Source organism: Chelonia mydas, chromosome 7 (assembly GCF_015237465.2).
Source record: "Chelonia mydas isolate rCheMyd1 chromosome 7, rCheMyd1.pri.v2, whole genome shotgun sequence".
NCBI classification, from domain to species: Eukaryota; Metazoa; Chordata; order Testudines; family Cheloniidae; genus Chelonia; species Chelonia mydas.
In genome coordinates this window covers 81,065,683-81,092,512 of record NC_057853.1, presented here as the reverse complement: position 1 = coordinate 81,092,512, position 26,830 = coordinate 81,065,683, and the positions used below count along the sequence as shown (strand labels likewise).

General features: G+C 42.3%; 1 protein-coding gene across 9 annotated transcripts in view; it reads right to left on the bottom strand.

Moving 5' to 3' along the window:
• COL13A1 (collagen type XIII alpha 1 chain) overlaps window positions 1–23,124 on the bottom strand; it is a 153,258-nt gene extending 130,134 nt beyond the window's left edge. For 7 of the 9 annotated variants that reach the window (XM_043550697.1, XM_043550698.1, XM_043550699.1 and 4 more), the window contains exons 1-2: window positions 22,305–23,123; window positions 11,278–11,347 (exon numbers count right to left, since the gene is read on the bottom strand). In XM_043550697.1, the coding sequence (XP_043406632.1) occupies window positions 11,278–11,347; window positions 22,305–22,607 (373 nt within the window). In that variant the 5' untranslated portion in view covers window positions 22,608–23,123. Of the gene's footprint in view, window positions 1–11,277; window positions 11,348–22,304 lie in introns of all 9 variants that reach the window. The other 2 variants (XM_043550696.1, XM_043550704.1) reach the window with 2 other exon arrangements.
• Window positions 23,125–26,830: the final 3,706 nt, after the last annotated feature.

Below are 26,830 nucleotides of genomic sequence, written 5' to 3'. Positions count from 1 at the left end.
ACACAGCATTGGCCTAACTTTGTTCCCACTTAATTCAGTGGTAAAACTCCCATAGAATTCAATGAGAACAGAATTAGGCCAACACTCAGTGGTTTTGAAAATCCCATCCATAATCTAGATGTTTTAAAATAAAAGGTTTAAAATAAAGAAAGCTGATCAAGTCCTCCTATTTACTGCCTCCGATAATATAAGAAATTGAGGGTAGCTTAATTTAATTAAAATACAAATACTAAAATGGCTAAAAGGAAATGCACAATGCAATGCTCAGATTATGAGCATACAATTACCTTAGATAAATAAACACAAATATCCCCAATGCCTAGAAATTTTCAGATCCAGCGTTTTAATCTCACCTCTGTCTGCTTATAATATTTAACTGATTTAATTCTAATGTAAAAGCAGGTGGTTCAGAATTGGACTTGCCTTCATTTCTTCATAATCGGAGCCGGGCAAATAGTGGAGAAAACGTTTACCAGCATGTTCGCAACTTCAAAGTAGAATTTCACTTTGACTGTTTTGCGCCTGTTAAGTTTCAGAGTAGCAGCCATGTTAGTCTGTATCCGCAAAAAGAAAAGGAGTACTTGTTAGTCTCTAAGGTGCCACAAGTACTCCTTTTCTTTTTGCAGCCTGTTAACTCACTTTTCACAAATATTCATGAGATGGGAAAAGTTTAAAGAATCAGTGGAAAGCAAGTTTTGACCTGAGATTTCTTAATTATGAAAGCTCATTTATTTTATGGTGAAACAAAATTATTTTGGGGGCCTGATCTAAAGCCCACTGAAGTCACCAGAAAGAGAGTCCCATTGACTTCAGTATATTTTGATTTGAGTTGAAGATATTTACAAAGGTTTGACCAACCACTCAGAAACAGAAACAATAACACGATTTGGCTGACCAATCAAACAGTTTAAGTATTGAATTCTGGATATTGAATCCTTGAAGGAATAGTCACAAGAAGCAATAGGCTGAAATTTGTTCATTTACTCATCAAACAGTTCTGAATATTGACTAAGCTGCAGTCTGTTAATTCACTAACAGAAAAGGGGTTAAATTACTAAATAAATAGCTCTTTGTAAATTGTTCACTCACATCTATTCATTTGCAGAGTCCATGGAATTCATTGCGTGTTTATATTTTCAACACAAATGATTCAACAGTATTTCTAAACCAAACAACGCTCAACCTATTTATAATACAGTCAGCAGCCCAGTTTGTGCATGAGAAACCCTTCAGACCAGAGTGTGTGAATAAAATGGAGGGCAAAAAATGTTGATAAGAGAACAGATTTAAATTTGAGTGAATCATATAATTCCCAAGCAAAGTTATTATATAGTAAAGTAAGGAAAAATTATTTAAACAATTACTATGCTATAACGTTCCAGATGTGTTACACCCACAAGGTGCTCCTGCTAGCTAATCAGCTTGTCTGATGCTGCTAAGTCATTTTTTAAAGTATGGCACTTTCCAGGAATGACATTAGCAGAAAAGCCCGTGGTGCCTACTGGTCTGACCAGGAACTGCTGAGTTCTAAACTGGGCGAGGCCATAATTCACTGATTGATCCTAGAAAGTCATTTAACCTCTCTGAGGCACAGTTTCCCCATTGGTAAGTACTTACACACAGAGCTGATTGGGAATTTTTTGATGAAACATTTTTTGCATCAGAAAATGCCAATTGTCAAAACCAAAACTTTTTGGGAGAAAGAGGGGTTTTTGACAAAGTTCACAGTTTGAAAAAAAAAATTGAAAAAAGTTTCAAGATTGATTACATGGAAGTTTCATTTCTCAGTTTGAAATACCTTTTCATTTCAATATTTGATAATTTATAGTAAAAAAATGTAAAAATAAAAAGCTTGAAATCAGAGTGGAAACATTTGAATTGACCTGATTCAAGATTTTTTAATTGCAAACATTCAAGATTTAAATTTTTTGTCCCAATTTGGGATAGGAATTTTTTTTTAAATCTTGAAAATTCTTGCGGGATGGGAAAACTGTTTCCCGCCTCACTCTACTTCCCTACTGCACAGGAGTGCTGTGTGATTTGATTAGTTAACATTTGTATTGTCCTCTGAAGATGAAAACAGCCATAGTAGTCTAAGTGCCTCACAAACAGCAATGTTAAAACCAGCAAATTATACAAATACAACAGATGAAAGGTGGCAAGATGTAATCACATTATCAATTAAAACTTAATTATTGTGATGTGTTGAAAATATTGTCAAATAATCCTCAGACCCATCTGAAAGCTAAATCTGTAGCCCTTCTCAGTACAGCATTACACATTGCTGGTGTTGCAAGGGTACAGCTTCTGTCCCCGCAAGCGTTCAGGACCAAAGACCCCATTCCCTTTGATCTCAGAGAGTGTGGTGGAACATAGGGTGTCCGAATCCCAACCAGTCACGAATCTATACTAGTATATATTACACACAGTTAAGAGCACAGGCCTGCAGACCCACAAACACACCCAGCCCCCGGCCACTGATGCAGGACCTCTCCTCTCTCCGTCTGTGCCCGGATGAGCCCAGAGAGCTGTGTCTGTGAGAGGCAGGTATGGCTGTAGGAACTGTAGGGGATGGCATATCTAGTTACAAACCCTGCTAGCACTTCTCAGTGGCCCCGAGCCAGACAAACTGACAAATCACACTTCCTCTCAACAGAGCCCCTGCATTTAAATAGTCAGACCACTCCTTTTCATCTCCCCCACCTCCAAGAATCTCAAAACTTCTCTACACCCCCATGCCTTGCAAGCCAAACTCAAGAGTTCAGCTGGTTTCCAGGCCTTTAATCTCACAGGCCGCTCAGGAGCACTAGTATCTGTCATGCTGTGCCTGCGCCAGCTCTCCCAACAGGACAAAAAAGGACAGAGTTAAAAACAACAACAATAAATAAACCCCCGCAAACATTTCAAAGGGTCCTGGCAGGTGAGGGGAGGGATGGAGACTGACTCCAATATAGATCCACTGAGTAAAGCTCTAGGAGCTGCTGACACTGGCATGATTCCCAGCACACATGGAGGGAGGGAGCACTTTGTGTCAGGCCTGAATCATGTGACGTGAGCCAGTGGATAGAAAAGAATGGAGTGAAGGGTCTCCGTGCTGACTTGGCATTACACCGCTGGAACACTTATCTTGTGTAAAAGGAGTAGGACTAGATTCCTCCCGCTTCCCTGCCATCGTGACAGGTGTATAGGATTCTGTGGAGAAGGACGCTGACCTCCTAAATGTATTTTTCTTTGGCTGTAACTTAGATCAGTGTGTTATAGCATTATTAAGGGCAATGAGAAAGAGTCTTGCAGAGTCCCACGTCTTCTGCTGCTTCTCCCCCCCCACCCCCACTTCCCCTTCTGGCTTCCAAATACTAAAGTCCTTGCACTGAGCTAGATTGTGGCATTTAGTCCAAGCCCTTTGGGAGGGCTAGGGAAGAGCTGGGCTGCCCCAGCAGGAGCATCGGTTGGCATAAGGGTACAACTGACACAAGTAGGGGGCAGAATTCCACAGACATCGCTGGGAATTTTGCTGAAGTAAAAAGGGAGGGGGAAATGGTGGTCTCAGCTTAGACAGCCGCACAGTGTACATGGGGGAAGGAGTAAAGAATCTCCCTTTGTTTGGAACACAAAAGAGCCAACCAGAATTGTAGCCCCTGTGTTTGAGCAAGTACTGGGGCTGCTATTGAGTTGCTTCCTCCCTCACACACACACCACACACCCATAAAGCACCTTGCCAGAAAATGGGGGGAGAGGAGCAGGTGGTAGGTGGAGCCATAGCTTGTCCTCACCACTCTCCACCACATCTTGCTCCTGCAAGGGAGCTTCTACCTACTGCACCTCTTACAAGGGTGTCACGGTCTGATTTCCACCAGAGCGACCAAGGAGATCCAGGAAACGTTCTGTCCTGTCAGAGCCCTGATAAAAAGTCCTCTGCTGGACTCTCACCAAACTGCTGGACCCATGTGCTCTAAGTGTCAATGAGTCTCAGTAAGCTCTTGCCTTTCTGGCACACTTCCTAGGCACAGAAAGTCGGTCTGCTACCTCTTCACGGAAGGGGGACCTTGAGGCTCAGCTGCCCAAGACCCCCAGGACCAGTGCTGCCCCCCAATGACAACAAAGTTTCTTACGCCCTGAGGGGCACTCTGGTTTACAGTTTACCCCTTAAGGGATGCATGATAGTTGAAGAAGATAATACACAAAGGTTTCACAATGAATTATTCTTTATGTCAGACAGCACAAGAGATATACAGATCCAGACGAAACATGCATTTCCCTGCCTCAGTTTCCTTCCCCCTCTTGAACATTCTTTGGGTTTAGGGCAGAGCCTTTCAGGGAATCCAGGTTCCTTCTTCTCTCCCTTTCCCTCCCACACATGGACACTTTTCCAGAACATTCAATGTCCTCTCACTCCTTCAGACAACTTTTTGCTTTTCCTCCTTCCTCTCACTGTCTCTAAAGTGGCAATGAGACACCCTTTCTTTTATAATCTCCAGTCCCCTTTGTCAGGTGACCCCTGATCAGCATTATTAGATCAAAATCCCCCACTAGGTGATCTGTTGCTTAGTTATCTCTTCCCCCCGCCCTACAGGAATTCAGACTTGAAAAACTGATTTGCCTCGGACAGTAGCCATCTCTTTGTCCAAGGCTTGCTCCATTTGAATGGATGATGATCAATATTTAATGACCTTCCAATGTTAGCCCTGTACCAGATGAAAGAATTTCTCTTGTGGGTTTTAGCTCAACATGGAGGCAAAACACCTCAGAGAAGGCAAGCAAGCCCCATGTTCAAAATGCAGTTTGCAGTCTAACATAGAAACAAATAGAAAGTCCCCAGTACCAAATAGAATTCACAAGCTGTTCAAAGACAAATTCCCCATATTGCTACAGCTTCCCTTTAGTGAAGAGTTCCTGGGGGAAGTATATACTGCAACCCATTACTGGGTGCAGCTTTCCTTTCCCCTTCATGCTGGCTCAGCACTGCTGGCCACCATGTTATGGGGGTAGAGCCAAAGATCAATCATCAACTGGTCCTTCTGCTTGGGGAAGGGTAGTACCAGATCTTCAGCCTCTGCTCTCCTCCCCTTTGTGCCTGGAGCCATGATGAGGGGAGAGCTAATGTGATTAAGCAGGGAGTGGTTTTCCTCCCTCTTGCTCCCCTGCATAGTCATGCAGTATGGAAAAATGCAAAGTTCTGTACTTAGAAAAACCTGATATTCCCTCCTCTTTCCTGCTAACTGTCAGGCAAGGAAAAAGAGCAGGGGTGGGGAGATGGCGGGAAATGGGAAATCCTGTTGCTTTCTGCCAGTTGGCTTGTACCAGTGCTGGGTGACATAGTCTGGACTGCAGCCTGTGGCCTGGATAAGTCCAGTGAGATTCCTTTCTATCATCCTTAAGTTAAGAGGATCCTAGCTGCAGCCATGCCAAGAAATATGGGCCTAGAGGAGAGGAGTCGCTATAGTAGGGGAAGGAGAGTGAAGAAAGGCCCAGTATGTCACCTGCCATACCACTTTCCTGAAGGCTTTACAGGGGTCTCATCCTGATTCCTTCCTGGAAAGTGGAGCCTCTGGACTAAATCCTACTGTCCCCACTGGCTCAGTGTGCTGTGAGTTTGGATAGAGGCAGAACACCCTGTCTATTTTTGCCATCACTGACTACAATGCAAGAAGACAAATATTAACAGCAATTCAGAGCTCTGGTGGCCCCTGTCAGTAAGTGTGAAATCTGAAAGAAGGAGGCACATTTTCTTTCTTTCTTGTAGTCTTCCTGAGGGGCTATGGCTGTGCAAGGACTTTCATGAGAACTGAGGAAGAAATTACGTTAGAGAATTTCCAGGACTCAAAGGGTCCAGAAGACATTTCTCACAGGAGCTCTTTCGTTTGACAGATGGTGAAATCATTTTATCAAGCTGTGCCAACGCCTGGCTCATGTAACTTACAGCAGGGTGGTGTCAGGTTGCTGCAGTCGGACACAGATTATGCAACCCTCCTCTGGAGTCAGAAGTGTGAGTACTCTCTATTACTATAGAGTTCTTCCTAAAGTCAGGTCACAGTCCTAGGCTTTCCACCATTACTAACTGGTCCATCAGCTTTCAAATTCAATATCCCCACAAACAAACAAAACCAACCCTACCTCTTCATTAGTTGTGATTGCTGCTTATAACAATTGTCTCACTCTTACCTTGTTTCCCCTTCCTCGCTATCTCTGTCTTGTAGCCACCTGTTGTCTCCTGTCAGCTATATAACAAGATTCCCGGAATGTCATTCTGAAGCTAAAGTGTCTGAAGAGTCAGTGTGAAGCAATGGAAGCAGCTACTAGTGTGGTTCAAAGCTCTTTTTGTTCGGACTATCACCAGGCTGAATCATCACTAGGTTTTGTGGTCTCTTATTGCCCAATTTTTAACTTCTCAGCCATTTTGACCTTACAAACTGCACCTGTGCCAAAGGAAGGCATGTATCTTATATGTATATGCCAAGAGTCCTTTGATATAAGAGGTAACTCAACTAATCATCACCCTTACTCTCCAGCTAATTTACATGAGACCATTTCATTGGTTGCATGAGGGAGACTGCACAGATTGTGATTACTTGTCCCAACTGCAGTTCTTCAAAACCACCCACATAACAACACAACCAGCACACACAATAGCCCCAAACATCACACTGAAACCTAGGATGTCTGTTGAGTCAGTGTGGAGCAATGGAAACAGCTACAAGCATGGTTGAGAGCTCTTTTTGTTCAGAATATTACCAGGTTCAGTCATCACTGGGATTTATGGTCTGTTGCCATCAAATTTTTACATTTTCAGACTTTTTCAGCTTTTTTATACACCTGACTTTACATATTACATCCATGAGGCAGCCTGATCTTTTAGCTACTGATACACTGACAGGCAGGGACCAGCTTTTCAGTATATGCATGTACAGTGCCTAGCACAATGAGATCCTTATCTCGATTTAGAGCAATACAGATAATAATAACCTGGTACTTAGAATGATGGAAAACTCAACTTGCCTTATTTCGAACCCATTCATGTTCTCAAAAGTTTGATAAACTAAAATATTTTGAACTGGGATTCTTCTTGAAGACAAATCTTGTAAGAAAATGAGCAAAGAAAATATCCAATAAAAATTATGTTGAAAACTGAAGCAGAGAGCCAGCAGAGCATAAAACAAATACAAAGGAATAGTGAAAATAGGAGCAAAAGAGAGGAAGATAAAAAAATTATAATAAAAATGATAAAAATAAATGACGTATGTGAGATATACTGGACAGCCACTTGTGCCAACCTGCTTTTGGGGGGTGTTCTTGGCTGTGTTTCTGTCACTAAGAGCTCCTTGAATCCAAACACTGAGATTCAGGATTGAGGTACAGTAGATAGCTATAAGAGATGGTCTAAGGAGACAAGTTTCAAATCTGGATCATGCTGAGGTTAGATTAGGAGGGTTTACATTTGCATTCAGTGATACTGCAATCTAACAAGCTGTTCTCATGACAGTGTGGAACCAAATGGCAGGAATCTGAGGAAATCAGCTGTCCTTGAGAGATTTCTGTCATCTCAAGCAATCCGCAAGAGATTTCAGGCACATCCAAATCACTGCTGGAAAATAAGCTCCTGCCAGTTTTGTACCTGACCACACTGTAGTCAGGTTCATACTTAGGGGTCAAATCCATGGGCAATCCAAATTCAAATGAGTTTGGATTTGAGGTTCTGCTTGTGGCTCTCTTCTAATAACCATGAACTTTATTTAACATCTCTGCTCTGCATGTGCACAGTCCTAATGAAGCTCCAAAGTCTTGCCCAGCAAGCAATGGCCTCAGATCAAAACCTGGGGTGGATCTTTGACTATGGTCTGTTCTTTAGATGTTCCAAAATCCTGCTCAGAAATCTGAAGGGGGCTTTCTCAAGACATGGTGTCACTTCCACTCCCCAGAAATGAACACGGGCACCTGCTGGTAGGATGTAGTCACTAAACGAATCCTTGGACTTTAGTTTGTTGAGAATATTCTGGGATGTTATTGTCAGGAAGAGAACAACTCATCTCAGCTGAGGTTGGGTTGGAGTAGATGTAGTCCTGATTGTGAGGGTATTCCTCACTTTTTCAGAAGGAAGTTAGGATAAGAGATCTCTATAGCTTCTTCAGGAGAGAGATATGGCAGGTGACCTTGTGTGGCTCTCTTGAGTGTTTAATAGTCCTTGTTATTTTGACAGCATGATATGTGTCAGAATGATGGGGCATAGATAGTTTGTTGAGTGTTTGTCTATTCTTGAGTGTCACATCACCCATGTTTAGGACTGCAGTCTTTGCTCTTCTGGGCTGGTCAGTAAATTCTTCATTTTTCCTTTAGGTACTGAGTTGTGGTTCCTTAAAAAGCCTATACTCTGAGCTCTTTGTGGTAGAAACTTAGTCTTAATATACGCTTAGAAAGTGTCAGGCACATTGTAAACTCTACCATAATTCAAATTAGTCTGTGTCATCATCATTACCACAATTCGTAAACTATACATGAGGCAATCTGTTGCTCAGCTGCCAGCCGAACTAGTCTGCTACTTGCACAGATATTGTTTTCATTCTATTTTCATGTAAACACCAGTTGTGGTAATATGTGGGGTTTTCTTCAAAGTCCACCTGGAGCATTCAATGTTTACCCGCCCATCCATTTTTAAACATCATATCTCCTTTGAAAAATCATTGGTTTAAATTACAGGAAAAAATAATTCAAATACCTGAGGTAGTTTTGTAAACCCAGAAATAGTTCCCAAGGTTTGTTCATCCCTAATTGTTAAGGTTTGTAGTGGGAAGAGCCCAACGGCTACCATATGTTTTGTGGATACTTGGGTCTATCTTAGGACATACATTAAACCTGTTTCAGGCAGTCTGGTACCAGAGAAGCCTGGAAGATTACAGGAACATGAAAGGGTTCACGGGATATTTATCTCATCCAACTAACCAAGGCTGGTGCTGTTAACCTGAATGCACATGCCTTGAGCACTAAGAGACTTGCTATTATGGCCTACACTCTTTAAAAACACAGTGACCCAGCAATGACACTCCACTCATAAGTGGTCACACCCTAACAAAGCATGAATGATTTGAAGTATCAACTTCCCAGTTTTAGGAAACATATATTTCCTTATTGTTTTCTATATATAAGACCAAAAAAACCCTGTTGTTTTCCTGACCGGGCTATTCTTCTTGTTCTTATCATGAATACCCAGATAAATGAGACACAGTTACACACTTATACATCCTCTCTGCTTCCCTACTCTCCGCCTTCAAATTGTTTAAGTTCACAAACAAACCTCTTGTGCCCTAGAGCTGTGGACCCCTCCTACTGTATGTGTGACCCTTCTCTGACTGTCCAGGACCTTTATATCCTGTACTGAGAAGGTCAGCAAATGGATTTGATTTCCTTTTCCCTTCTGTACCATGCAACAAGTTGGACTTGGAATTGTGGTTATACTCAAATGTCACTTTTGATAAACATTTATTTTCAGCAAGGGAGATTATGTGTGCTTGTTTACAGGCCTTGGAATGGGCTGGCTAGGGAGGAAGGGGCTTATACCGAGTGCTTGCAACATATTGATTCTCTTCCATGCTTGTGATAGCCTCAAACTCCCCATAAGGGTCACACTGTCTAGGACTCCAGATTGTGTCTAGCCCTCAGACATCTCAGGCATCAGAAAAAATGTCAAGGGTGAAATGATTTCCAAGGTCTCCGCCTGGATTATGGACCACAGTGAAGCAGCACATGTGCACAGGTTGGAGTCAACCAAGGCTTCAACCCCAGCCATGCCACCTATTTTGAAACATGACTAAATTTCACCTATTGAATGAGGAGGCTGACTGAAGGGAATTTTGCAAAGAGCATCTATGCCTTTGGAATATTTACTTACGACAGAGCGGTGCAACACGCAATGAGAAAGCATCATCCCCATTGTCAATTAAGGTCTAGAGAAATATTCATCTCTCGTTGGAATCAAGGCTATCTTTTCAGAAGACACTGAGAACTGCATGGAATGAGTAGCCACCCAAATCCTATGACAAGTCTGCCACTGTTGCTGTCACAACTTCACAAGGGTCTTAGCTACCTTCAGCTGACCTCATGGGCTTGAGGCAGGAATTCTTCGGTGACATTCTATGACATATGTTATACAGGAGGTCAGAGTAGTTGATCATAATGATCCATTCTGGCCTAATAATGTATTAATCTATTTTTTTCTACCTGTACTCAAATTCCAAGGTCCCTGCTTTTGGCTGCTCCAGAAAATTGTTTCTTGTGGTATTTCAGCTCTTATATGTCAAGTCCTGGCAATAACGTGGGTGTGGAGCAGTGCATGAAGTTGTAGGCTAATGACAGGAAAAATTAGTGGAACTTTTTTGAAACTCAGCAATGGTTCAACAAAGTTTTGATTTGAGTTTTGGAAAGAGATTTAGGCTGAGGGATTCTTATTTGATTTGAACCGCTTCACCCATCTCTCCTATACAGTGTAGATAAAGAGAGATAATGACCAGACCGTCTAATTTATGTTTAATTTGCATTGTCTTTTAAACTAAACATAAATTGAACCTGTTGTACCATTGTGGAAACAATCTTGTCTGTAGCAATCTTCCAAAGTTCAGGAGTGTTTGGACTCTGGGTTTTGGTCCATTCCCATCACAGACCAGTGCTATTGTTCTTTAAAAATAAAACAACCCCACCTCTCTATTTCCTCTGTACTTAGTATACTTTATTATAAGATGACAAAGAAGACTGCATGACTCATGATGATGGAATAAAATGCATCTCATGAATGGGTTTTCCATAATTTTTTTTTCACCTATTGTATTAAAACTACATCAGAGGAAGTGTTTCCACGATCCTTTGGAATTGGAAACAAGCATGACTGAACAATGCCATAAAATATAGACTTATTTCAAAACGTCAAGGGATGTAATTTTACAAGATGCCTCAGCTATTTGTATAATTCCATGAGTCTTAAAGGTCACTGCATGAGAGGTAGGCAGACAGACAACATAAGAACACACTTGGTTGTCTATTTTATTGCTCACATTGGGTGTGTGAATATTGGTGTTCTCATGAGTTTCCGTCATATAGAGATTTATTATTTATATAATGAATAAGTAACCAAACCTATATGTATGTACTTATACATTCCATATGCAGGTTTATTATAGTATATGTATAATTATAACCCAATACCGCAGTACATTAGGAAAGCTTTCAAGGTGAGATGGAATAAATAAGAGCTCATTAGTCATTCTAAGGTACCACGGCCTCTGAGATCCCTACCTGCTGGGCAGTTGCACCTCTGGTGGGTATCTCGAACTTCTCGATGTCTCGGCAAGTTGAACTTTAATTTCTGTAAAGTAAATGGGGGAAAAGCATCAGTAACAGTGATGAAACCCAAACCTCAGGACGTCCGAAAAGTAGGGTGGGAGGAAGCTAATCCGTGAGGTACAACGAGAAAGAGATGCCTAGTGCTGGATTGAAGGCAGGTAATTAGTCCACAACCTTAAACTTTATACCACTTGTCTCTTGATTGAAACCAGGCAGAGAAAACTTCATAATAACCTTCAAGAGTGATCCTTTGGCAAAAAGCCGCAATGATGAATTAAGAGGTAACTATGTTCCCACATGAAGGCTGTAATGCTCACAAACCCAACAGAAAACTCAAAGTGGCAGATGAAAAATGGAGACAGGTCCTGCTCTCCCAAAGAGCCAGCTCCTTGGCCTGCTGGTAATTGTTGTCCAAAGAGATGATCCTAGAGAAGACAGCAACTTTGAAACATTCCATATAGATCTGGTTTGGCAACGACAAATCCATTTAATAAAAACTTCTGAGGTTTTGAAATATGTTTCTATTCCATTGGAACAAAAAGAAAACCATTTGACAATGTCTGTGAAACAGAGCTGTGTCGAAACGCCCATTTTGGATCAAACATGTCAGGCTTTTGATTTAAGTCTTTCTCTCTCTCTGGGAATTGACAAGACAGTCCACTTTGGATCTCAGAAACCTTTCTATCAAAATCAATACATTTCTGTGACATGTTAGTTTCTACAAAACACCATTTTCTGAAAATGAAAACTCGTTTTGTTGAAAATGTTCTGACCAGCTTTAATTGTATATGTATGAGTGTATTATTAATACACCTATCATGACTGAGAAGAGAAAACATGAATCCATCTAGGTTGGTTATACATTACTGAGATGCTGGGTGAGCCACACAGGGTCTCTGTTCAGAAGCAGTTTATGACTTATCCCTTTGCTGGCTGCATCTTGTTCATGACTGGAGTTGCGGGTGTGTTGATAATTTGAGAAGACTATCCATTAAATAGAGAACTATCTGTACGAGTTTTAGGGCAACACTCCCCACTAATGAATCACAGCTAACTTTTAAGGACCGTTTTGTATCATATTCAGCTGCTCTTGTTCTCCACATCTCTGAGAACTGGGGCCAACGTTTTCAAAGATAAGTGTCTGACTTTAGGCTGTTATATCCGTATTTAGGCTCCTAAATAGGTGACATGATTTTCAAAAGTGCTGAGCACCTAGCAATTCTTATTGACCTTACTGAGAAGTCAACAGGAACTGATGCATGCTCAGTAATTTTGAAAACCATGTCACTTATTTAGGAGCCTAAATATGGTCTGGGATACTACAATATATCATCTGAGCCTTTTCCTATTGATAACTGTGCAAAAATAGGTACTGTATATGTCATATTACTATGTAGTGCTGGTCAAAAACATTCTGATGGAACATGTCATCGAAATGTTATTAATTGAAATACAAATTTTCCATGGGAATATGTTGATTTGGACATAATTTAATTTAAAAAAAGAAAACTGAAACAAAGTGTTTAGATAAAATCAAAATGGAACTACTTTTCATTTCAAAATTTATCATATAAGGTGATATGATATAATTAAAAGTCAAAATCAGAAGGAAACATTTCAATTGACCCAAAATGATTTTTTTCCTACAATTTCATTTCATGGGAAATTCCTAGATTTTTTGTTTTCATTCTGATTCAGAATGAAAACAAATGTCAAAATCATGGAATTTCCCTAAAATGGAAATTCCAGTTCCCTCACAGCTATATAACATGTATACCCTCCTGAACTAAAAACGTAGCTCTGAATGCCTCTGTGCTTTGGGAATGTTGAGATCTGGATCCTAATCTAAATGTTGTGGCTCAGACCCATCTGCAATTAAAGTTCACAGCTGTAGCTCGGTTTTTAATACTCTAAGCTAATTCCAAACATGGGCACAGATAGGAGATTCATATGCTTTATATGGAATCTTAAACTGGAACAAATGGACACTTTTCATCCAAGTGCCAATTTAAACATCCAAACACAAGATTTCAACATTTCAGTAAGGTTCCCACATTTGGAAATTGGGCCCTGCATGTCATTTATCTTTGTGAGTTAAGGGATGATGTCACAGTGCATGATTTGCATGGACAGGAGTGTTTTGTGACAAGTCATTCTCTAACGAGTGAAGATTAATGCTCTGCCTGGAACTCGGCTCTTTGATGTACTATTTATAGAACAGAAATATTAAAAATGTAAAAAGGATCTGTCACGCAGAATTGCAGAGGACATCCAGGCTGTCAAAAGAAATTGACAGTGACACACAACTAGTGGAAATAAACATTTAATTAATCAGCAATTTACTTTGCTACTGGAGAACTTTGTGCAGAAGAAGTGATGACCCACCAGACTCTGGAAACAGAAATACAGAACTCACCAGAGCCTTATTCACTGAGTGTGAAGAATGGAATGTACCTAATGTACAGTACAGTTGAAATCACCTATAAGATCACTGTGATAGCATCATATGTTCCCCTGGAGTTTAAAAACAAAATTATAAACAGATAGTTAGAAATGGCTGGGAGAGCTTGGAATCTAAGAATTTATAAAGGGTGCTGATAGAGGGCTTGCCCCTCTTCTCCCAGAGGAAAGCTCTGCAAAGTTCCCGTTGTGGAGTTTACTCCAAATTCTTCCACTGTGGTTTGAACCCATGGAAGAAGTAGCCAGATGGGCCCCCAGACTGCACGGATCCTCTGAGATCCACTGAAACTTCAGGGATAAGTCAACAGGGGCTTTGTGTTTCTGTGCTGTGGAATTAGAATATAGGAGTTGCTGGATTTCAATTCCATGCATAATATACTAGACCAATACTGACTACTGACAGAAAAACACATGGCTTCAGGAGACCTAAGTTCAATTCCTAGTTTAGGTCACTAATGAAAGTAATTTTACTGCTTTCGTCTTCACTTTCATTTCTCCATATCACAAAACCGCTATTCACACACTTCACTAAATACAAGAAGTAATTTCTGCTCCAAAAAGGTCAAGACCCAGAACATGAGGGAGTGTGGCAGATGAGACGAAGATGTATTGGCGATCTATAAACGATTTTCCTATGCTACAACTGATGTTCTCTGTCCCGCATCATAAGCAGCAAAGTTATCAGTTTTTTATAAGAGAAATAAGTTGGCTGCTTTGAAATTTATATCCAAAGAATTAAACAATGAATATTGATGTAACCCATTTGATATTTTAAACCCAGTAAAATGTTTGAATCTATATAAAATGTCACTACTGGAAAAGTCCTAGGTAACTATTTGGCAGCCCTGGATATGCTTTTAGTAATTCTTCAGCTGGTAAAGAAACAGACAGTACAGTGGGTCAAAACCATTTATGTGTTTGTTTGTTTATTTACAAAACATGGCTTCATTAAACAGAAATTTCTATGAGAAAATTTCCAATTTTGCTTAATTTTTTTGTAGGGATGTGAAAATAGAAAACTGATTTTGGGGGAGGAGGGCTGTTGATTTTCATCAACTCGAAACTAATCAGTGAAAAAATGCAAATGGAAATTATACATTTTCATTTCATTTGAAAATTTTTCCCAAAAATAAGATCTATTTTTCCACTAGCTCTAGGATCCAGTCTGAGATGTCTGTAAATCCGTTGACACCAAATTGTTAAGTGGGACTGGAGTCTATTATTACACACCTGAGAGGTGCATCCACACTGGCCAAAATCAGACCCCTGTGCAGCTGCACCCATGGTAAAAAAGGTAGAAGGGCGAGAGGTAGGCAGGGCTCAGGTCTTTTTACCACTATGTCACCCTGTCTGTTTTTTCCAAGGTTAGGTTTGATATTAGGATCATGATACCATTTGTCCAAGTTACTTCTTTAAAGTCACTTAAAAATCCACATTCCTGGCTGCACTTTTCCTGTTTATACAACTAATTGGTTACAAACTTGTCCTGAGTTTTTGGAATTGCAATTCTCATGTTCTGGTTAGTGCCTTTTGTGTTTGCAGCTACAGGCTGTAGGTTCTGCTCGTGGTCCTGTTTGTGGTTATCTGGCAACTACTGTGCTTTTATTGATGGGACCACTCATCACTATGTGCCGTGGTAGCTGTGAGCAGAAGGGAAGATGTTGTATCCGGGAGTGGGCAAATAGAACAAAAAGTCTATCTGAAATACATGTTGGAAATAGCAAATAAAGCAGGCAGTGAGTTTCCTTGAAGGTGATATAGATGGCAGCGTACTGCTAACTTCCATTCTTATAGGGCCTTATCCAAATCCAGTTGAAGTTAATAGGAGTCTTTAAAACCCTTCTTCCATTCCAAGTGAGTGCCTGGTTGGGACGTGTCCTAGCTTGGGGGAAACAGGGAGCGGTACTTGGGATGGGGTAAACTAAAGCAGTGTTTCCCAAACTGTGGGTCCCGACCTACAAGTGGGTTGCGGAAAGGTCTAGATGGGTCATCATGTACGGTGATTAACCCATCACTGGCCTCTGGTCTAGGCAAACATACACTTCTCCTGCCCCAGTGCTGAGAGGAGGCCCCGGAGAGGGTACGGAGGGTTGGCGAGTGAGCCCACTACACAGCAGTGACTCCTGTCCCATGGGGCTGGGCCTAGCTCCCTGTTCTGGGCATTGGGACCTGGCACATAGGGCTGCACCACCACTCAGGGTTGGCCCAGCTGTCACTCCAGGAGGGGTGGCCGGACCATACCTTAGAGGTGCTGCACCCTCATGCGCCAGCTCACAATGCCACACACTCAAATTTGGCTTCACCTCTCCTCTGTCATGAGTGAGTGAGTACGGGTAAGTGCGGGGCAGACTCACTCTCCAACCCCACACCACGCCCCTGGGCGTCCCCTCCACACTGGGCCGGGATTAGGGCTGTGGTGTCAGGGGGAAGGTGCATATACGTAATGTTGGGTCAAAAAAAAAAAAAGCCAAATGCAGCTGATCGGTCACCTTAGTCAAACATTTGGGAAGCACTGGATTAGAGCTCTTGAGCAGCTGCAGTTGTTTTGGTTCATGAGGGGGGTAAAATCATTTCCTGTTCTACCCCCAACTGCTAAAGGAAACAGATTCTAGAGAATCCATTATAGCCAATCAGAAGAGTGCAAAGACTAGTAGCGTTGCTAATAGCTCTTGTGATTTTATCTCAAGTCTCATGGTATTTGGTGTTCTTATAGCCCCACCTCCTGGAGCATGTTACCTGAGCATGTGAGACTCTCACATTCATTTTTTAAAAAGGTTTCTAGCCCCCTTGGTTGCAAAGAAAAGCCTTCAATAGTGAGCTCTACAAACTCAAAAACCAAAAGGCAAATAAGTAGAAACCAAAACTTATTTTATAAAATTTCATGATTTTAAGCCAATCTCATGATTTTGGGACCTTTCTCATGATTTTTGAATGTAGGGGATTGGCAATGCCAAGATGGAGACCCAGTGGAAGGTAGTACATAGTACTAAAGGCACCGCAGCTTGGCACTAGCTGACCGTTAGATAGCAAGAATCATGAAATTTAGTTCCCTGAACCACTTAAATGAAGTGAGAGGAAAATCTTCAGATGGGAACAGAGAAGGAAAATATATCACGAGTTCCCCTGCTGAGCACCTTCCCCAAGGCTGAGAAAATTAGAAGTCTATACCGACACATAGAAAAAAACATTGATCCCTTCTCCCCTTCTCCAACCCAGCCCCCAAATCTCTTTAAAGAGGTGAAAAATGGGCTCCTTGACATTAGATACACAGTTGAGTTTTATTTTGTACAGGTGCAGAGTGGTAGTAAAGTCAACTCTCTGTTTCCTGGGGGTTTTCAGGATGATGATTGTTTTTAAATGATGTAAAATGACGAATTCCCAACTCTGGAAGTTCACCACTTCTTCATGTATTGTGAGCAGGCAGCCCCGAGAGCACCCCATGCTCCATCCCACTGAGCTTTTGGCAAGAAGAGACAAGGCCACATGTTCACAAGCCTGGGGAAATGCTTCTCTTGCCTCTTTTCAAATCACTGCCTCGGCTTTCAATGCCAACTGTACAGTTTATTTGCACTTGTTATTTGATTTTTCTCATGCCCCATAAATACAGAGGAATTCTAGCCTGCAGCCAAAGTTTTCTCGGAAACATCCATATCAGTCCTAGTCGGCACAGACTTTTTCAGGAAAAGACATAGAATCCATTCCTGGCTGGCAGAAAACTCCAGCCCAGTATTTACTACACGTGACCCTAGTGAGAAGTTTTGACAGTAGCTAATGAAGTCTGCACGAGTCAGCCTGGCTCTGTACAGGACTGCCCACCAGTCTGTTAATTCTATTGGACTGAAGGGAGGAACAACACTAAGTATGAGAGTTAGGTAAAAAAAATATCATGAGATTTGATTAAAAAACATGAGATTTTAAAAAATGATACCGTTTTGGGTTCTTTTTATTTGCCTTCTGGTTCCGGAGTCTCTCAAGCTTTTCTCTGCAACTATGACAGTTAGAAACTTACATTTAAAAAAATGAAAACTGAGATTCTCATGTAATGCCCTGACTCCAGGAGCTGTGGCTTTACAAAGACGACAAATATCACAAGATTTAAAGAAATGTGAGAGTGGGCAGCACTGGAACAACCTGAACTGGAGGTAGATGCCCACATGGAATAGCTTGTGGATGCAGCACCTGGGAAGAAGAGGAAATTGAAATGGATGAGAGTGGCTTTCTGTTGTGCTGGATGTGTTTCTCCAGTTGATTCCTCACTCTCCATGGGAAGCAGGAGTGGGCCTTCACCTGGGTGTAAGCAGCACAAGTATTGTCTGTGTGAGTGAGAGTCTTGCTAGAGCACTTATGTATTTAGGCACCAATTCTCTGTTGCTCCATTCCTGCACTTCACAGAGGAATGGGGTGTGGTTGGGGGAGGGGGACATGTGGCTGCCAACCTCCTTCCCATCACCATGTTTTCAGGGAAGCTGGAATTCTTTCATGCCCCTGGTGCAAGCTAGAACTTACACTATGACTGCACTGGCTGCCCCCGGGCAAGAACACCTGGACCAACCCCAGGCAAGAACAGCCAGAGTCCAGCATGGCCCAACCACTCCCTCTCCTTCCCTTTTCCCCTGCCTGCCCTGGCACACCTTTTACTCCTTGTGGGGACGGCAGTGTAGAGCTACTCTGGCAGATATAAGCTAGCTGAGAAACCCCCTAACAAAGGACTAGTCCCAGGGTGCCATCGGTATCCCCTTTATGCCACCAGAGCACAGATGAGAATTGGGCCCTTAGTCTTCCCAACATGCTGCCCCCATAAAGGTATGTGGTGGTAACGCAGCCTGAACACGCACAGGCAAACAGAAAACGACACACAATCACAATCCACTCTCAAGTATACGCTCACCCATAGAAACACCTCACAACTCGCCCATTTGCAACACACTTGCATACATGCACCATACAAAACTGCACATTCACCATAAACACACAAACACATGCAGTAACAGTTCTCGTACATACATTGACTTTACATCCACACACAGAGAACACACAGTCACATGCATGTGAATCAAAGCCCAATATATGTACATACACACTCACAAAATCCCCAGTCCACAAATACAGGTGTCCCCCCACCCTCACCCCCTGACACAATTGAAAGGAGGATGCCGGGCTGCTTCACTCCATGTCCTTCTCCTTACCCCAGCAGTTCCCCCCTCCCCCAATTAGGATGGATTCCACAGCTTTGAAAGTCTGGGGATTTTTTAAAAAACATTATTTCGTGCTGAATTCTATGAAACTGGCAGCTGTAAAACTCATTAAGGTCAAAATATTGAGGGAGAGTGTAGTTCGTCCGGGAGGATGTGGCCGTAAGAGGCCTGACGCTCTGAAAGAGAAGGGGATGAATATGCTTCCTTGCTCACCCTTCCACTAAAGCGATCTCCCAGCCCCTTTCTCTCATATTCCACCAGTTTCTGTCTCCCTCTCTTGCTTTTCCCATTCTTGTTCTCCCTCCCTTTAATCTCCTTTCTCAGTCTCCCTTTCTCCTCTATGCTTTTGCTCTGTCTCTTTCCTTCTTATCTCTTGACATTCTTCCTGGGGACTTGTGCTGCTAGAGTGTTGAACTAGCTATTAGAAGAGAAAACATATAGTTTACTGGGTTTGATTCTCTTCTGATGGACACGGGTGTCAATCAGGAGTAACTCCATTGAAGTAGATGCAGTTACAACAGTGTAAATCTGGTGTGACAGGAGAATCAGACTCATTTTCTCTTAGAGAACCTAACTTCTTTCAGGTTTCAGAGTAACAGCCGTGTCAGTCTGTATTCGCAAAAAGAAAAGGAGTACTTGTGGCACCTTAGAGACTAATCAATTTATTTGAGCATGAGCTTTCGTGAGCTACAGCTCACTTCATCGGAAGTGCATCCGATGAAGTGAGCTGTAGCTCACGAAAGCTCATGCTCAAATAAATTGGTTAGTCTCTAAGGTGCCACAAGTCCTCCTTAACTTCTTTCATTGAGTTCTGTTATAATTTTGAAGCTTTCGCAAGGCAATGTCCTAGCAGTGCTGTCTCCTATGCCAGCTTCCTTACACCAGTGTCCTATCAATACCAGCAGGGACTCCAGCGATAGGGACTTCCTTCATATTCCCATTCTGCCAGGGTCAGCTGGGAATTGAACAGTGTGTGAGCCTCTTTGTGGCAGTGCCCCACATAGGTCAGTAGGACTTTAGCAATGTGATCTACTTCACAGAAGTGCATTACTAGTAGTGTGGGCTTGTAGGGTAGTGCCCTGTCAATCCCAGCTCGGAGTTCAGCTGTGTGAGCTTCCCCACTGCAGTGCCATACCAATGTTAGCTATTAAAGAGCTCATCTGCAAGCTAATCAGGCTGTCAAAGAACCATCCACAGATATCAAGAACACAGAGTCATTACATGTAGTACAGTGATATTTTATCCAGAACCCCCCATTATTTTAACCTGAGCCAAAAGTCCTATCTCAGAGTATGATGAGATCATGGTAGAGTCACAGTGCTGCTCTTATTCATTGTTTGCTGATGTTCTAGGGTAATGCAGCTCTCAATGGCCATTAAAACAGAGTAATTTTATTGCTTTGTTCCTTCACTAGTTTCCTAATATTGCAATATGTGAATGAAATAATGAAACACAATGGGCTGCAGAAACTAGCTCCATTTTTTATAAGCCATCCTTTCCCTACCCCACATTTATACGAATCTGTAATACTTATGACTTGAGCAAAAGCTCGAGTGGTTTGCACAGTGAAAGAGAAAAAAAAGACCTAGCATACCCCCCCTTCTCCCTCCCCCCTCCCCGCCCCCGATCTCTCTGGGTATCACAGAACATCCTCCCTTATCATTTGAATCAGTGCACACCAAAGTTCGGCATCTTTGACCAGTTTGGACAAGTGAGCACCAATCTAACTTCTAGCACTTGTCAGAACCACAGCAAAACCCACAAGCTGTACAGGGTTGTAAAAGTTGGCCATCAACAACAATTGAGACGAACAAATGCGCTGTATTAACAGGAGTGTCCTATGTAAAACTGTCACGCTCTATTGGGCACTGGTGAGGCCTCAGCTGGAGTACTGTGTTAAATTCTTGGCACCACACTTTAGGAAAGATGTGGACATATTAGAAAGAGTCCAGAGGAGAGCTACAAAATGATAAAAGGCTTAGAAAACCTGAGCTATGAAGAAGGTTAAAAAAACTTGGCATGTTTAGTCATGAGAAAAGAAGACTGAAGGAGGACCTGATAACAGTCATATATGTTAAGGAGTGCTTTAAAGAGGACAGTGATATATTATTCTGCATGTCCACTAAAGGTAGGACAAGAAATAATGGGCTTAATCTGCAACAAAGGAAATTGAAGGTAGATAGTAGGAAAAACTTTCTAACTATAAGGATTGTTAAACTCTGTAATTGGCTTCCAAGGGAGGTTGTGGAATCTCCGTCACTGGAAGTTTTTAAGAACCAGTTGGACAAACACCTGTCAGGGGTGGTCTAGGTAGACTTGGTCCTGCCTCAGTGCAGGGGACTGGATTAGATGACTGTCAAAGGTCCCTTCCAGCCCTACATTTCTGTGATTGTATGATTAGAAACATGAAGTGGCTACATTACAATGATGAAATGGGAGATCTTTCAGGGTTGGAGGGGTTTATCTCTGAGCTTTAAGATGCACAATATGACTCATCTATCTATTGGTCTGTCTGTCTAAGATTTTTTGACAGTAGCTATCACTGTAGTATCTAAGAATCTGATCCACAGCCCCATGGACTCCACAGACAGACTCTGATTGACTTCAGGAATGTTTGGATCAGGCCCTAAGTGCTTAAGCCAGCGAAGAGTTCAGGAGTATGAACTTCTGTTAATACCTAGAAGGACTCTAGCAATATTTGTCTTTCTATTTTCCAAACTACTGTAAAAGTAGTTTGGATTGAAATAAATGGGAATTTCTTCCAAACTGCTTTGAAACAAGCATCTAGGAATCAGCTCATCATATTATTTACCTGTCTCTGCCTGCTGCTTTTCCTAGTTTACCTGTCACAATATGGGTACCTTTGCTACTATCACCAGGCTGTTCCCAGGCATGTTCGGTTCAGCTGGTGGTGCATTTTTCTATTTGTTTTAAACTGTGTTAATGTGATGTTTAAATCTGGTCTCTGAATTGCACCTTGTGTACCTACCCCTAGTGGTATTCTGTCATCTCATATGAATCCAAAACCCCTCGTTACCAGACTGAAGCTAAAAACTGATGCTATAAAGGGGCCCTTTCTTGGGGAAAAGAAACAAAACCCTCTAATTTTAAAACCGTGAAAGCTCAGACAAATCATAGACTTTGTCAGACAGAAGCAAAATCTGAGCTGCTTATAAAGAAGGAGGGCTAAAGGGGAGCTATCTGAGGGGATTCACATCTGAATAAGTTAACAGGCACTCGGTTGTATCATTTGCTTAGAAAATTCTTTAAGCAAAATAGAAAAAGCTAAAATATATATTTATATGAAAATGAAAGCACACAGACCTCATCAAGCAGTTGGTCAACTCTTCCCAAAATAGCTGTCTCCATTTGGTCTGCAGAGAGCCAGGCAGGGAGCTGAATGCATCTGTCTGCTTCCAAATGTGAAACCCTGGATTGCAGGTCTGATGTCCTAAAGTATAGCAGGAGGCTCAACACCAGAGAAATCAAAGACACCCCAGGAAGCCCAGAGCCCAGCAGTAGAGGAAACCTGCAGCATCTTTCTCCATCCCCTGTCCTGGGGGGAGCGATGCACCCTCTGTCAAAGGCACCATTGCTAGCACCTTTCCAGCCCTTCTCCTCCAACATTCCCTCCCTGTCCTGAGAAACAATAAATAAATAAATAGAATAAATAAAGTTTCAATCCCACTCCAAGAAGAACAATCCAGAATTCATGGAAGAGCAGCGTCCGAGGGAATCCCAATGCCACTGAATAATAGAAATTATAACAACAATAATAACAAAATTGTATGGATAAAAAGGGGGAAAAAGTTATTTAAAAAAAAGAAAGGCTCCAACTCCAGAAAAGTTTTGGGGAAAATAATCAGATCAGTTTATGTCTTTCAGTCTTTTTTGTTTGTTGTTCTTTTCCTCTCCCTCTAGGTTTGTCAGTTTCAGTTCCTTAGCAGAGTGGTTAAGAGATTGCACATGAAAGTCCCCATTGGAGAGAGGTAATTCTCAACTGCTTTGGAGTTGCACTGTGGCTGATCCTGGCTTCTCTGTAACATGACACACTCTGTCTGAACTACACGGATCGGATGAGCAAGCTGTACTGCTTCCCAAAGTAACCTCCTCTGCTCTCCCTCTCTCTCTTTCTCTGTGCAATGATTTATTTATTTATGCAAAGTTTCTGGGTGGGATCAGACCTTGCGACGCCCCCATCCCCATCAGTCCCCAAAGCACCTCTCGTCAGCTACCCCTTCCCTTTGAAGTGGCACTCACTGCAGTTATTTATAGTATCAGGAAAGAGATTGTAAAGCAGAGACAGGACTCACACTTCTTCCCTTGTCTCACACCATGGTGTTTTTCTAACTTCCTTCAGAAGGCACTTTATGATACTGCCACAAATGGGTCCTGGTTTCTGGACAGATCTGGTGTTGTGAACTTGTCTGGGACGGCAGTAACTGGGAGCAGAACTTCACCCTGCTTTCAGATTGTTCTGCAGTGAATCTTCCACTGGCTTCTTTCTTGGTATGGAGGCAAATCTGGCTCAGTAACTAGGACATGTAGGTTAATTTGGCGCAGGTGTTTCAGAAGAGCAGCTCACTGATGTGGGACAGGAGGGAAATAGCCAAAACTCTGAACAAAGTCCACAAAAGCCACGTAAGATCTAACATTCAGCATGCAGCTGAACTGAATGGGCTCTATCCTTTCAGCAGCCTCTACTGGCATATAGATCCCAGATATCTTCAATCAAAATTATGTTATGGCTCAAAATGGAGGAGCTGGAGACTGTGTTGGAAGAGAAGGGGATCACTGCTTGGGGGGGGTCTCTTAAATGCTCATATTTCTGATCATGTTAGGTTTATAACCTAATCGTGCTTGGTCAAGGTCAGTTGTTGGACAGGACGCCTCCCCTGACACACTCTTGTGCTGCAGGAAGTGAGGCTGATGATTCAGTACATATTGTTCTCCTCTCCAAGCATAGGGCTAGGGGGCACCGGGCTGCTCAAAGTACTATTTTTTCAACCAGATGTAAAAAATGAGTCTCTTATCACTTGCGGTCATTACAGATCCTGTGTCACTTTCTGCTGAAGTAAAAATATGGGTCCTGGCCAAATTCCAGCTGAGGTAATTACATTCTGTCTGCCTATGTTCCCCTTGCAATTCCCACTGGGTTCTGTATTATTCATTTTGCTATCTAAAATGTAATATCATTTTATTATTATTATTATTTATTATCATCTATTAGTTACATACCATGTTGCTTAGGACCCCCAGTCAAGGACCAGGACCCCATTGTGGTATGTGTTGTACTAACACAGAACAAAAGATGGCCCCTGCCCCAAGGAGCTTACAATTTAAGTATAAGACAAGAGACAACAGATGGATACAGACAGACAGGGAAGGGAAAGGAAAGGAAACAATGAGACAATAGTGGCTAGCATGATGGGCAATGGTCTCAGTGCACCAGCAGCCTGCATGGTTATACAGGTGCTATGTTCCACTGGGGAGATGGCAGCATTTCAGTGGTGGGTGAATTGGTCGCAGTATCTCTCACTTAACTCACATGGGTTTTAATTAACAGCCAGGTCTATATCAGATTTTGCAGGCACAGAGTGTAGCAGAGGTCTGTGGTGACAGCAACTCTGCTAAGGGACGATGTTACAGTGGAAAGTGGCCACAAAGTTCTTTGCACTGGGGAAACAGGCAGGGGAATGTAGCAGACCAGTGTAGCCCCATTGTAGGCTGTGCTAGCTGGGGAAAGGGGGTGTCCAGGCAGCCTGGCAGTACACTGACTGAACACCTCCTTGCAGCGATTCCTGCTCACAGGATTCCCATGGAGCCCCCAGTGGGAGTGAAGAAGGATCCTTTCCATAGCAAGCATCCCCAAGAGGACCCTACTAGTGGAGACACCATCAGCTCTCCATTAGAATTTATTCCCCAGGAAGTGCAAAGAGGGTCATTAGCTCTGGAGCATCTTGAGTGTACTTTGCCTAGTGTTGGTTAAGTGATTTGAGACCACGGGTTAGAAAGGGGCTATCGATAGACATGCCAAGTACCTCAATCAGTGCAGTTTCTCCTTTCTTTGCACTAAGCATTCCATAAAACAGGATTTTGCCCTGTTTGGAAAAGATTTACAGAATGGTTACTTTGTCTGGAGAAGGGATGAGAGCTGTGTAGTGGGCTGGGTAACAGGAATAAAGAGGGTGTAGCCATCACTTCTATAGAACTCAAGAGAAATTGACACTTGTTCCCATGGAAACCTGTGAGAAATGGAAACTCAATTCAATAGCTTCTCAAGATAACATGTGCTGAAATTTAGCACCCAGATTAAAGGTCTCAGGTCTGTAGGACCAGATATGGGTGTTCTAGAGAGAGAAAACGAGTAAGAGATATTAAATGAGCACCAACTCTACCCATTCTTAGCACTAATTGATGGTTTATATGGTTAATTGGCAGTGCTGATTGCTAGATATCTGACCCAGCCATTGAAAGGTATGTGCCTGCAGGTTTGGTGGAACAATACCCTTGCACTATATGAGGTACATCCGTGTCTATGGGATGGCTCCTTTTCTCTGCCCTTATACATTAGTAGAGGAAATTTTGACACTGGCAGAAGCCATCCGCACTCCATGGTTCTTTTAACTACTCTTGCTGAGTCTTCTCCCACAGGACTGTAATTAGTTCTACAGAGCTAAATGAACAGCCACTCTGCCCACTCGGGAGCATCCCCAAGTCCTGGATAAAGCTCTCAGGGTGAGCACAGCCAGGTGAAGGATACCTGAGAAGGTAAGAAATGCCTTGCAGGCTTATCTGGCATTTCAGGGCACCCTACAGCAACCACCAGTTCACCTCTCTCAGAGGTATTGTTTTAGGTTATCTGCTGACTTAGGAAGACAGCACTGCATCTGTTAACCTTGAAAACAGGATCCAAATGTAATCTTCCCAACTATGAGGGCTTGAAATGTAACCTAGCTTTGCCATGTTCTGCACATTGAGGAAAATAAATCCCATGCAGTATCTCACCCCAAGGGGTGGTGTCCCCTCTGTCCCTTCATCTGCCCTCAGCCTGTCCTTTGGTCTGTCTGTTTCTGTCCCTCACTCATACACAGCAACAAAGCAATGTGAGGCTACAGTGATGTGTGATCATTAAATCAGAAGCTGTGAACCGACCTCTTAAGTCAAGTTCCCCTGTGACTATTTCCCTGTCATTTACACATTTTAAATGAACATTTTGCATGCAGTCTGTGCTTGGAATTATTGGCAGAGAAAACTCATATTCATCTCCATCCTGATCTCCGGTTCGGAGAGTTTGAAGAAATAGACCTGTGGGAGCAGGTTAAAGAGAGAGAGAACTGTTCCCTCTCAGTCAAACAAACCCTCTGAGGGCCCAGTAGCACACAGTGCTTATTCTTTGAATAGCCACATCCCTTTCACAGCCACTTATTTTCCAAAATGAGATTTTAGCGTCTGCTAGGCAGGAAACCCTTTTTTAAAAATTTCTTTTAACAGGTTTCTTGTCTTTTAACAGCTCAAATTAATGTTGTTTCTTTGGATAAATGGAAAACATTCTCCGTCCTCTGATGGTTATATTCTTTCAACAGTTTCTCATATAAAAGAGTTGATGTTGCATAATCTGAGAGTTTAGTACACAGAGAAAGTGTGTACATTTCAGGAGAGCATTCTGTGGCCTTCCATGAATTTCCTGAAGCTTTTGATTTTCCCCTATTCTGGGGCTCTCTTGGTTACACAATGCTGTACAGCATGTGTCTTTGTAAAGGAAAGGACTCTTGGGCCAGGTTATTCACAGTCATTCTAGTTCTCAACCATTTCAGGGAACTGCACCAGTTAACTAGGTTAAGACCTTG